At 37.6% G+C, this 13,686-nt stretch overlaps 2 protein-coding genes across 2 annotated transcripts; both read left to right on the top strand.

Moving 5' to 3' along the window:
* The first annotated feature begins 1,655 nt into the window (after positions 1-1,655).
* Positions 1,656-2,606, top strand: LOC129503029 (olfactory receptor 4C15-like). Its single transcript, XM_055314903.1, has one exon. It carries the CDS (start codon positions 1,671-1,673, stop codon positions 2,604-2,606), a length of 936 nt encoding a protein of 311 aa, XP_055170878.1. The 5' UTR covers positions 1,656-1,670.
* An 8,383-nt stretch (positions 2,607-10,989) lies between these two features.
* LOC129503140 (olfactory receptor 4C11-like) lies at positions 10,990-11,904 on the top strand. Its single transcript, XM_055315112.1, has one exon. It carries the CDS (start codon positions 10,990-10,992, stop codon positions 11,902-11,904), a length of 915 nt encoding a protein of 304 aa, XP_055171087.1.
* The last annotated feature ends 1,782 nt before the right edge of the window (positions 11,905-13,686 follow it).

The raw sequence follows: 13,686 nt of genomic DNA, 5'->3' as shown, positions 1-13,686 counted from the left end.
ATCAGCTTATTTTTAATTTTCCCAGTAAGCCCCATTATTCTTTTATTCACTTGTTTAATTAGCATGGGTTATATGTATACATACACACATTTGTTATTGGATGAATGAATTTCTTCTATATGTGCGGGGGGGGGGACATAATCATTCTTAGGAGCTGTGTCTTGTTATGGAAAATGAAGTCAAAAGTTGAAGTAATTATCTGGATGACTCATGGAAAAGCTTTCTGTGGGTGAGATGTCTAGAATTTTAAGTGAGAGAATTGTAACTACAATTGGTAAAGTCTTCTTATCCTAAGCAACATTTTCACATTTTCCAATTTGACCCACATCACAATCCTATGAGATGAGCAGGTTGGCTATGTATGAGTATCCCTATTTACCATAAAGTCATATTCATTAGAAGCAGATATCCCTTGGTAAGTTGTGCTTAATCAGATTGGGCAACTGTATATAATTAATTAACACGTAATTAATAACACCCCAGGACTCTGGCAATATTCACCATACTGTTGCAGTTCATTACTTGTGTGATTGTTGCCAATTTGAATCTGTAAGTAATTGGGTCATTACCTTCTGATTCTTTACTCATTTGTTTGTGTTCTTCATCAAAGGGCCTCATTTAAACACTAACATGGGGGTCAGAAGGTTCGAACCTATATAGGTGGAAAGAGAATTGAAAGGCCACTCTGCTCTGCATTCTTTCTAGAAAAAGAAAGTTCTTGTTCCTTTCTGTTGACACAGTGGGAAGGACTTGAGTGTTAGAGCCCGAGTTTCTATTAAAATCTCAGATCTAGCATCTGTTGTTAACCTTATCTTTGTATGCACAAATGTCCTACCAGTAAAATAGGGATAAGACCTAACATGGATTGTTTCTTGGGCCCTAGGCTCTGAACAATTGTTTTTCTTGTTTATTTGACTTAGCCATCATGGTAACATTCTGATACAGGTATTTTTTCTAAACTTCGGTTCTTATTTTAAAATGATGAATGAAAAAAAACCTCAAAAAATAAAACCCAACTCAACACATGCATATTTGTTCTATGCTCACAAGGAGTTTTCCCACGTATCTTTCTCTTTTATAAGGAATGAATGAACTCATCTTAAAGGCCAGGTTCATTTCAGATGTTTAAAGAAATATTTGGGGAGTAGCCATGATTTGCAAGTGCCTATTAACCTGAATGTTATTTCTTCTTCTGTTTGCAGATTTGTCAGACTCCTAGCAGGGATGGCATGCAAGACCCCCCTGATTCCATTCGGTGCTCACGGTGGACATAATGATGCCATTGTCACACTCCTTTCCTCAGAACCCTTCTCAATAATATAGTCCAGGAAGCCACTGCTAAGCGACCAGAGTTGGCAATTGAGATAAACTATTTCTCCACACGTGGATAGCTCCATTCCCCCTTATTGGAGCTCTGGCTATTTTTCAAGTGTTTAATAATACTTTTTCTCCTCATCAATTCTGCTAGCCTCCCACTACCACCTTCAACAAATTTTGAATTTTGTGTTGTTAGTGACGCCAGAAACACAGAAGATAATTTTTCACATGGACATACCAACTTCTTAATGACTACTGTATCACTTTACACTGGTCTGAGACAAATTTTTCTTTCTTATAACTGTAGAATCTACATGTTCCTTCTGGCAGCTTTGAGCTTTTCCTTGGAAATCATGCAAAACCAAAGCTTTGTAACTGAGTTTGTTCTCCTGGGGCTTTCACAGAATCCTAATGTTCAGAAAATAGTATTTGTTGTGTTTTTGTTTGGCTACATTGCAACTGTTGGGGGCAACTTGCTAATTGTGGTGACCATCAGCAGCAGCCCAGCACTCTTGGGGTCTCCTATGTACTTCTTCTTGGCTTTTCTGTCCTTCCTGGATGCTTGCTTCTCCACTGTCATTGCCCCCAAGATGATTGTGGACTCCTTCTATGAGAGGAAAACAATCTCTTTTGGAGGTTGTATGACTCAACTCTTTGCTGAGCACTTCTTTGCTGGGGTTGAAGTGATTGTCCTCACAGCCATGGCCTATGACCGCTATGTGGCCATCTGTAAACCCTTACACTACACAACTATCATGAACTGGAGGCTCTGTAGCATTCTGATGGGCATAGCCTGGATGGGGGGTTTTCTGCATTCCATGATACAAATTCTCTTTACTTTCCAGCTGCCTTTCTGTGGCCCCAATATCATTGATCACTTCATGTGTGATTTGTACCCATTACTGGAGCTTGCCTGCACTGACACTCACATCTTTGGCCTTTTAGTGGTCGCCAACAGTGGGTCTATCTGCATCATAATCTTCTCTTTGTTGCTTGTCTCATATGTTGTCATCTTGCTCTCTCTGAGAACCCACAGTCCTGAGGGGCAGCGGAAAGCTCTCTCCACCTGCGGATCTCACATTGCTATTGTGGTTTTGTTCTTTGTCCCCTGCATATTTGTGTATGCACGACCTCCATCTGCTTTCTCCTTTGACAAAATGGTGGCTATATTTTATACCATTCTAACTCCTTTACTCAATCCTTTGATTTACACTTTCAGGAATAAGGAAATGAAAAATGCCATAAAGAAAGTGTGGAGCAGAGTAATGATGGTTTGTAGTGATAAATAAGACATTAAAGTTTAAAAAAATTGTAAAGAGTAAAAAAGCCAAATTTTCTAGACAAGACCTTTGTGTGTTCGGGCCTCTTTGATAGGAGCTAATATAATGCCAGAAAAAAAAGCAGTAATATGGGGCTAGGAAAAATATTTTCACACTTATATCACTTTATCAACTCTGATTTCATAACTCAGTACTTTCACAGTAAATTAAAAAGAGTTGGATATTATCCTTAATTAAATTTAAAAATAAAAAAAAGTTCCAAAAGAGAAATTACACACCAGACCTTTTGCCACTCATTCCATGCTTTGGTAAACCTTTGTGGAGGAATGACAAAAATATCTTAAGGATTTGAAACAGAGACTTAAACTATTTCAAGTGAAAAGAAGCTTATACATAGGGCACTGTTCTCCATGACTGATGAAGACAACTGGCAGGACTCAGGAGTGGAAGAGCTCAGAGCATTCTCAGAACATGAGCTATAGGTATCCCTATACCATAACACCATGTTCTGAAAAGCAGCAGCTCACACCTTGAATTTCATGACCCCACTTTCCCATGTATTCTTTTTTTCCCCTATCTATTCTTTATTTACTTTTCTTGGAAAGAAGTTATTACTTTCTGACATGCTTATATAATCTATTTACATTTATTTATTTATTTATTTATTTATTTATTTATTTATTTATTTATTTATATCAGTGTCCTCTCAAGGACTATAAGCTAGCTCTGGGTGAGGTAGGGAATTTTTATTTCTCTTTTTGGTTCATGATGTAACATTAGTGTCTAGAAGAGCCCGATGTAAGAGTTCAATAAATCTGTTGAATAAGTGAATAAATGAGATATCATCACATATTCACATTTATATCTATCTTTAACATTAACACATTAAAGTGTCAAGTTGAGCAAAAGAATGTACTTATTGCTGTTATTAGATCTTGATGATAATGATAATTCTTGACATACACAGAATATTTAAAATGAATTCTACATTCTTGTGAATTTCCCCATATCTAAAATCTTATATATATATATATTTTTAATTTTTATTTATTTATGATAGGCACACAGTGAGAGAGAGAGAGAGGCAGAGACACAGGCAGAGGGAGAAGCAGGCTCCATGCACCGGGAGCCCGACGTGGGATTCGATCCCGGGTCTCCAGGACCGCGCCCTGGGCCAAAGGCAGGCGCCAAACCACTGCGCCACCCAGGGATCCCCCCATATCTAAAATCTAAATATAATATATAAGTATTCAAATAGAAAATAAAGCCATTGTTCTTTATGCACTTTTTTATTACTCACTCTTTATTCCTGCAAGAGCAAGTCTTTCTCTCAGTGATCTGACTTTTATTTGTAAAGTATTTCTGATCCCAATAAAATCACCTATTGCCTCAAATTTGCATTTTATTAGTTGGGTTTATCTAGCCAGAGTTTCTGAATTATTTGTTGGAAAACTTACCTTAGTTTAGTAAGACACAAATTTAAATGAGCAGTGTTTAAATCAGGACCCTGATTCATCCTAAGATGAAAACAGAGGTAGCTCAAACTAGTACAAACTTCAGTTGGTATTTGTTCTATTTCCACAGTTTTGTGATGGAATGAACATAGTCAAGTGCATTCAGCAAATCTTGGCATTGCTTTGACAGAACTGGAACCCAGATATCATCCAGTCCTTAGGTCTACAAGAAAGTTAATGAGCACTAAGGGTCAGTTGACTTAGATATTGAAGAATCCTCAAGAGATCATTGACTTAGCTTCCTTCCTCTGGCCACTTCAGGATCTCCTTGGCAACTACCCTCTGCAAAATTTTCCCACCAGAACTGGAGAGCTTAATCATTCCTTCAAATATAAGGAATCCATTTAGGGCTTTTTAACTGGGAAGTTTAATGCAGGGGCTCATTCAACGGCTGTTCTTGTTTCCCAGTCCAAGAAATCTTATGACATTACTGTGCATATCATATGAACATAAGAGGGGTTTAGACTCATACTTAAGAGACGTGGATTCTAGGCTCAGTTCTGTTACTAATTAGCTGTGTGACCTTCGTGAGTTATTTTACTTCTCTGGTTCTCAATTCCTCATGTGTAAGTAGGATTAATAAAAACATATGAATATTTCTTCTGTGCTTTTTCTGAGCCAGGGATTCATTCTTTTTTCCTAAGTTTTATATTTTAAGGTTTACAGAAAATTTAAAAGGTAGGTCTTCATATTCCCATTTAATTGATGAGGAAGCTGGGAATCTAAGACTTTAAGTGACACACTGAAAACTTTTTTCAGGGGATCCCTGGGTGGCGCAGCGGTTTGGCGCCTGCCTTTGGCCCAGGGTGCGATCCTGGAAACCTGGGATCGAGTCCCACGTCGGGCTCCCGGTGCATGGAGCCTGCTTTTCTCTCTCTCTCTCTCTCTCTCTCTCTCCCTCTCCCTGTGTGACTATCATAAATAAGTAAAAATAACAAAAAAAAAAAAACAAAACTCTTTTCAGGATTCTTTTAGTCCATTTGTAGTAAAAAGCCATGTGTGGGGTGTGATTTTCTTTTAGACATTTCTGTCAGACCTCAGGGCTTGATGGTTACTACTAGACCTTTTAGCAAGAATGCAAAGCATTGTGCAATCCTTTGTAGTAGAATCTTATCTCCATTCCTGTTTTCACTTTCTGTCCTTCCCCTGTACCCCACGTGGTTTACTTCATCCTAATTGAAAGTGTCTAGTGGACAGTGACACAACTGGTAGGTGATTCTTGGACCAGAGTGCTGGGTAGTAACATGATTTGCCATGTGAAAAGTAACTTTTAATGCAATCTATACCATCTTTAGTAGCTTATAATCATTCGCAAGCAACTTTCTCTCTGGCAAGTGGAAGGGCATGTATCTTTTTAATTATTTATTTATTTGAGACAGAGACAAGAGAGAGCAAGCAGAGGGAGGAGCAGAGGCTGATGCCCAAGGAGATACTGTGCTGAGTGCAGAACCTGATACAGGGCTGGATCTTATGACCCTGACCTGAGCCAAAATCAAGAGTCAGAGGCTTAATTGATAGAGCTACCCAGGTCCCCCCAAAAGGGCATGTATCTGTAAAAATAAAAATAAAATACAGAAGGTATGTATTAAAAAATATTTCCCTGTCCTTTTTCTCATCTTTCTCTCTACATTGACTTAGAAACATAGATAATGTTAGAAGTGGGAGAACTGAACATTAATCTTAAAAATAAACAATTGGGGCACCTGGGTGGCTCAGTCAGTTGAGTTTCTGATTCTTGATTTTGGCTCAAGTCATGATTTCAGGGTCATGAGATTGAGCCCTGTGTAGGACTCCATGCTGGGTGTGAAGCCTGCTTGAAGTTCTCTCTCTCCTACCACCTGTGCCCCTCCTTTCCACTGCTCATTTGCTCTCTTTCTCTCTAAAAATATAAAAGAAAGAAAGAAAACAGAGACAAAGAAAGAAATGATTATTACCAGTTGACTTTTCCTAAGAGAAAAATTGGAAATTAAGGAAATTGAAAAACTTGCTTAATGTCACATAGCAGATAATGGTGGGACCAGGGCTCATGTCTGCCTACCTGACGTGCTTCATCTATGTGAGCCTTTAACTGATGTCAACAATTTCCAAACTTTTAGAAGAGATGGGCTTAAGCAAAGCCTATAGAGAAGTGAACATACTTTCTTCACCTGCAGTTCAGTGAGTTGAAGCTAACTAATTGGCCCCAAAGCATGTGTTTGCCCTCGGACCATCTGAATGAGGTAGCTCATTGGACATCCTTTGGGACTGGGTTGGGTGTAATGGTTTTCCTGGAGTTCTTGAGGCTAGAAGCCTACCTTAGGCATATGCAAACTTATGTGGTAATTGCCATAAATATACAATGCCATTAGAAGAAAAGTTACCTCATATGTTTTCCAAAAGAGCAACTCTGGGAAGAGAGGTAGCTTCAGAGGCATTTCTCTCTCAGAGTGCAGGAATAAGCTTCATCTATAAAGTTCTGAGAAACTGAATTAAGAAACTTCTCTTCTTTATGACCGTCTCTTCTGCTCCAATCCAAACCTTGCTGTTTTTGTGTAACCTAGTGCTTATGGGGAGGAAGTGTGATGTTTGGCCACATGCAGAGTCTGCTTTCTCCATAAACTTTCTACACCACATAACCTCTTGTGATAAAAAACATTGATAAATATCAATGAAGTATAGTTTGCATGTTTTATCCAGGCTTCATATGATTCACCTTCTAAGTAAATTGAAGTTGAAAATATGAAAAAAATTATTATATTGAAAGTCATCTGTTTCCTCATTAAACAAAGAGGTAAGTTTTTCAGCTTATCTGAAATAATTTCTTCACGTTACCTCTTCAAGACTGATCTGATGGAATCTATACTCAGAGTATCTTATAACAAATGAGGAAGTTCTTGGACAGTAATTTCCACCCATGAAGGGTTGAGGTGATCCAGAGTTCCCAAGCCTTTCCTGCCCTCTGTACAATCTTTACTACCTTTCAAATAATCTCCGCTTAATGTAGGGGTGGGATGGAGCAATAAACTGCACCATGGCATTGAGGCCAACTTAGCAAAAGTTTCTATCTTGGGGGGGTTCCCTAATTTGAAAGTTATAGGTCAGTGGTGATGCTTCGAGGATAGGGTATAAGATAGGAGTGCATTTTGTATACATTTGGGTTTTTAAGACCTTTGTTAACCCCTTGCTCATGACCCAAAACTGCAACTTCTGTCTGGTTTTGGGGCAAAAGATTGTGTGGTGGGTCAGGGAAAAAGAAGCTGAACTCTCTGATGAAAACTTGGATTAAATGACGCTCTCCAATGTTTTTTACTTACTTCCCTCTATATGTCTTTTGTGTCTTATCCTCTGACTGTTCTTTCCCTGGTGTCTGCTCACTTTCACTCTCCTCTCCCCTGCTTTGACTATATTCTGTCTTTGCCCTGTCTTCCTCTTTGCTATTATTCATTTGGGTATCTAGTTTTCCTTTTACCTCACCATGCAGTTTGCAGAATCTGATTTTTGGAGTCAGGACAGGGAATTAAGGTATCAGTTGGCAACCTTCTCTGATGGCTCAGGATTTGTCTTCTCTTGGATGCAATGTACACAATAATAGGGATTTTATATTTTATATGATGTAGAGGGTGAATTCTAGAGAAAGATGCTATTTGGTAGCATCTCACTTTAGTTCTAGCCTGACTGTACGGTACTCGTGGAAACTTTCTGTATCACAGCTGAAACTCTGCACATAGATTTCTCTGCACATAAAACAAAGGGCCACACCTACCTTGCAAGAAAATGTGCTGGTAAAATTAAATAACAAAAGTGGAATATTGTTTTAATTATAAGATTATAGAATAAGAATAATATAATAATATATAATCTAGGATTGACTTATTCAAATGTGTGTATATATATAACCTATTATATATATACATATATAATAAAGTACATATTCATATAGAATGTAGAGGCAGGAGTCTTTTGACCTGGGAAAACCAAGGGAAGACTATAGGTACCAATATAATTTTCGAACTGTAAAATTTCAACAGGTAAAAGTAAAAATTAAGGATTAAGGAAGAGGAAAAGCATGCTCTATTACCATGATGGCCCACAAAATCAGAGAGATAAGACAGCCTGCGAGTGTGAGGAAATGAGGACTGAATTCAGTGATAGAACTCTGAGTGGTGGTGTTGATCTCACACGATGCATACATCTTGTAAATGCTACTTTCTTGTCTCAATGTTCCCAAATCTTCTGTTTGCTTATTTAAGATAATACTGGAGGGTATTATGCTGAGTGAAATAACTCAATCAGAGAAAGACAATTACCATATGGTTTCACTCATATGTGGAATATATGAAACAGTATAGAGGATCATAGGGGAAGGGAATGGGAAGTCATCAGAGAGGAAGACAAACCATGAGAGACTTTTAACTATAGGAAACAAACAGGGTTGCTGGAGGGATGTAGGTGGGGGGGAATGGGATAATTGGGTGATGGGCATTAAGGAGGGTATGTGATGTGAGGACCACTGGGTGTTATATGCAACTGATGAAACTAATGATATACTATAAGTTGGCTAGTTGAATTTAAATAAAAACGAAAACAAAATAGAACTATATCACCTGGTTTTAATAGTTGTCCATTATCCATCCCCAAATTTCTTTGTTACAATCTTTTGATTTAATAAGATTGTAGTTTCTATGGAGATCATCTCTATAATAACCTGAAGCAATGCATACTTCCCCCTTTATGATATTTTACTGATTCTTCTCACCTAAATGCTCCTCTCTTCAGAGCCAAGAGTTCCCTCCCTTTTGTTTCCATCCCTTTTTAGGAATCTAGTGGGTTTTTAAAAGATATTTATTATTATTATTATTATTATTATTATTATCTGAAAGAGAGAAAATGAATGGGGATGTTATTATTATTATTATTATTATTATTATTATTATTATTATCTGAAAGAGAGAAAATTAATGGGGATGGGGCAGAGGCAGAGAATATCCAACCAGACCCTACTGAGATTGGAGCCCATTGGGGGGCTTGATCCCAAGACCCATGAGATCCAGGACCTGAACCAAAACCTAGTCAGAAGCTTAATCAACTGAGCCACCCAGGCACCCCAAGAATCTGTTTCAGAACAAAGTAATCATTAATTTCTTTTCTTTTCTATAGCTATCAGAGATCATTGGAACTGCCGACCAGAGCTTGTAGTTATAACATCTCTAGTTTATCATACTGCACTAATATTATTTTACCTGGGTGGCAAATAAATTTTTAGTTTTATTTAGATGTATAACTTTATTAGGGCTAAATGGATTATTTGAATTAGTAATTTTTGAAATATATGTTTTACTTAGAGAAAGCCAGTATAAACTTATGGAATACTTGAGTTTCAGAGGACTGTATTAGAAATCCCAGTTTAACACATTTAAAGCCCTTACTTCACTTCTTTTTCATTTTTGAAACTTCACTTATCAGTCAATTCATGATCAAGGAATTTTGGACTTTTGGAACCAAAATTCACTTGCTATTATCATACAGAGTTGTATGCAATTCTTACGTAGTTAATGATCTTCTATAGAAGTGTGTTATCCCTTCAACTTGGTTGTAAAGATGTTGAGGACTTATTTTTATGCCCCATTACATAGATTATAGATGTGAATATGTACTTAGTACATATTAGTGACTGATTTGATATTGTTATTAATTCATTAAAGGATTGGTGATTTATCAGAAAGAGTTTCTCAAAACTCATACTAAAATAAGTTCTAGATCATTTGATGTCAATATTAAAAGTTACAAAAATATTGTAGGACAGAATAAAGATAAATTGTAGTAATTTCCTAAATTTAAGCAATAGAAGGTAAAATTACGGCCACCATGAACCTGAATTTGGGTAAATAATTTTTTCTTAAAGCATAATCCAACCAAGATACTGAAGAGATCAGGAATAATAGGTGGAAACTGTGTCCAAATCAAGAAATGTGTGTGTTTTTAAGGTTCTATTTATTTATTCATGAGAGACACAGAGACATAGTCAGAGGGAGAAGCAGGCTCCCCACAGGGAGCCTGATGAGGGTTTCGATCCCAGGACCCCAGGAGCAGGACCTGAGACAAAAGCACATGCTCAACCACTGAGCCACTCAGGCACCCAAGAAATGTGTTTTTTTAAGAGACAGTTTCCAAGAGTGTATGTTTTAAAATTATGTAAAGATATTATTTTTCAGTCATTGAGCTGCATATACATTATACACACATATATATATTATACATATAGGTATATACTTAGTAAAGTATCTATTAGAATGTCTAATTGTGAGAATCCCTGGGTGGCTCAGCAGTTTGGCCCCTGCCTTTGGCCCATGGCATGATCCTGGAGTCCCGGGATTGAGTCCGACATCAGGCTCCTTGCGTGGAACCTGCTTCTCCCTCTGCCTGTGTCTCTGCCTCTGTGTGTGTGTGTGTGTGTGTGTGTGTGCGTGCGCGTGTGTCTCTCATGAATAAATGAATAAAATCTTTTTTAAAAAAAGAATGTATAATTGTCAAATGAAGGAAAAGCTTCAAGACATTAAAGTGACCTGATCAAGATTATATAGCAAAGTCATTAATTCTCAGAACTTGGCAGAGCTCATGATCACTTGAGAGTTCTTTTTACACCCCAAAATCTTGGTCCATGTAGGAAGATCTTCAGTTAATACTTATAGTTAAAGCATGAACATCAGCATTAAAAAAAACAAAGTTTCCTAAGTGATTATAAAACATGAAAAATTGAGAACCATTGATTTATGTGTTGAAAGAAGTATAAAAGCGCAATTCTGAATCCAAGTCTACCACTACTGCCAAGTTACTATTTCCCTAATTTTCTCTGCAGGTGGATAATTTCTCGGCTCTGTTTTTCTACATTCACTGTAACGATGGAGTTGAATAGCAGTGTGAATGAGTTCATTCTGTTTGGGTTAACACAGGATGTTTTAAAGGAGAAAGTCGTACTTGTGGTCTCCGTGTTTCTATACCTTGCAACTCTGTTGGCAAATTTACTGATTGTTATAACCATAAAATACAGCCAGACACTTGGGAGCCCCATGTACTTCTTCCTTTTCTACTTATCCTTTGCTGATGCCTGCTTCTCAACAACCACTGCTCCTAGGTTGATAGTAGATTCTGTATCTAAGAAGAAAGTTATCTCCTACAATGAGTGCATGACTCAGATTTTTGCATTTCACTTCTTTGGGTGCATGGAGATCTTGGTGCTTGTCCTCATGTCCTTGGATCGCTATGTGGCCATTTGTAAGCCTCTGAGGTATACAACTATCATGAGCTGGCGTGTCTGTGGTACACTGGTGAATCTAGCCTGGGTGGTGTCTTGTATCCATTCTTCTACACAGATTTTCCTGGCTTTGAAGTTACCATTCTGTGGACCTAATGTTATTGATCATTATTTCTGTGATATGCCACCTTTGTTGAAACTTGCATGCATGGACACTCATGCAGCCAATTTACTCATAGTTTTTAATAGCGGGGCTATCTGCACAGTAAGTTTCATGGTCCTGCTTACCTCTTATATTTTCATCTTACATTCTTTGAATAACCAGAGTGCAGAAGGAAGAAAGAAAGCCCTCTCTACCTGCACATCCCACATTATTGTTGTCATCTTATTTTTTGTTCCGTGTATATTCACATATACTCGCCCTGTAACTTCATTTCCAGCGGACAAGATGGTGGCTGTGTTTTACACTATTGTGACACCTTTGCTCAATCCTCTAATTTACACGCTGAGAAATGCAGAAGTGAAAAATGCCATGAGGAAGCTATGGTGCAACAAACTCTGACTTGAGATTGGAAAACACAGAGTACAGCAATTTTTAATTCTGTAACAATTTAAATAAAATTGGAATGATAGAAAAGAGAAAATGTTTTCATCCCAATGTGGACAATAGAATCCTTTCCCAGTAGGACATTTGGAGACATAGGCAGAATGGCCACAGAGGACAGAATCATTTTAAGTCAATCTCACAGAGTGCCAAAACATCAAATACAGTAGTATCTGTGAGAGGATAAGCCCACTCCTCCCTTCTGCTGTCTGTACAGCAGCTTGTGAGCCAGATTCTGTTGTATCTATAAGCTTTATCTTCATCCTTTGTACATTATTCTGGTTTGCACTTCTCTTTCCCATGTTTCTGACCTGGGTTGGAAAAGTGGCCCCTACTTTTGACAGATCAGTTGACAGTAATACATCTGGATCTTATCTTTGTAGCATCTTTAAAAAATGGCCTTTTTTTTTTGCCTCTTCAGCATATACAAGGAGATAACTCATGAACCTCGATTCAAATAGTATAAATCTAGTTATAACAAATATATTCATTGTATTACTCCATAATTTCTACATACTTTAACATCTTTTTTCTTTGTTCATTGTATTTATTTGTCATTATTTGTTCATATTCTTAGATTCACATATATTTGTAATGTGTGTCCATGGGCATTTTCCTAACTGTTGATTGGTGAATTGGTGACAATTTTATACAATTATGAGAGTTCTATTATAAAAATCAACACTCATTGATAAAATCATACATATGTAAAAAGCAATGACTGACAAAGAACAGAGCTAATGTTATAATATTTCATCCCAAAAGGTAAGATGCAAGGAAATGTTTCACTGACTAGTGGATAAGATTGCTTGGTTGCCTAGCATGGCATATATGCTTCTGGGTTGGGAGAAAAGAAGTTTCAGGCTATGGCTTCTTGAATTCTACCTTTATTAAACAAACTTGAATGGTAATTTGGCTTCCGTTAGAGATTTTCCTCCTTGGAGAGAAAAGTATTGATCAGTGAGTGGAATAAACACTTTGGTGTTTTGGTTTATATTTTTCATGTATTTCATTAGATTTACATTGTAGTTCAGGTACTGTTAACTAATGAGTATGGACAATAGCAGCCAGTCCCTGTGAAAGTGGGCAATGAGTCTGTCTGTGAGAATAAATATAATCAAGAATATTTTCCTACGGATCCGATGACAAGCCTGAAGTGTAGCAGATGATCTAAAGCCACTCTGAGAGACTGTATAAATATGCCTCCTTGAGGATAAAAGTTTGGAAAATTTATTTAAAGCTCCTCTCCTGTACTGGAAAAATCTCTCAAAGTACAAATCCTAGAGGGGAGCCTGAGTAGCTCAGTTGGTTAAGTGTCTGACACTTGGTTTCTGCTAAGATTATGATCTCATGGGTTGTGAGATCAAGAAGGAGAAGCAGCCTCCCTTCGGGGAGCCCAGTGTGGGAATCGATCCCAGGACCCTGGGATCATGACTTGAGCTGAAGGCAGATGCTCAACCACTGCACCACCCAGGTGCCCCCTCCATTAAGAATTTCCAAGTAGAATTTCCATGTTCAGAGGGGAGTCCGCTTGAAGATTATCTCCCTCTGCCCTTCTCCCCACTCACACTTTAAAATAAATAAATATCTTTGTGTATGATGTAAGAAAATGGTCCAGTTTCACTCTTCTGCGTGTGGCTGTCCAATTTTCCCTACACCATTCATATACAAAGATAAACTCAAAATGGTTGAAAGATCTATATGTGAGACAAGAATCCATCAAAATTCTAGAGGAGAACA

Source organism: Nyctereutes procyonoides, unplaced genomic scaffold, assembly GCF_905146905.1.
Source record: "Nyctereutes procyonoides isolate TBG_1078 unplaced genomic scaffold, NYPRO_anot_genome, whole genome shotgun sequence".
Taxonomy (NCBI): Eukaryota; Metazoa; Chordata; class Mammalia; order Carnivora; family Canidae; genus Nyctereutes; species Nyctereutes procyonoides.
This window is presented reverse-complemented; position numbering and strand designations above follow the sequence as displayed.

Bases quoted from the DNA above. Each gene is read 5' to 3' on its own strand.
- LOC129503029 (XM_055314903.1), top strand. From the start codon at position 1,671: ATGCAAAACCAAAGCTTTGTAACTGAGTTTGTTCTCCTGGGGCTTTCA.
- LOC129503140 (XM_055315112.1), top strand. From the start codon at position 10,990: ATGGAGTTGAATAGCAGTGTGAATGAGTTCATTCTGTTTGGGTTAACA.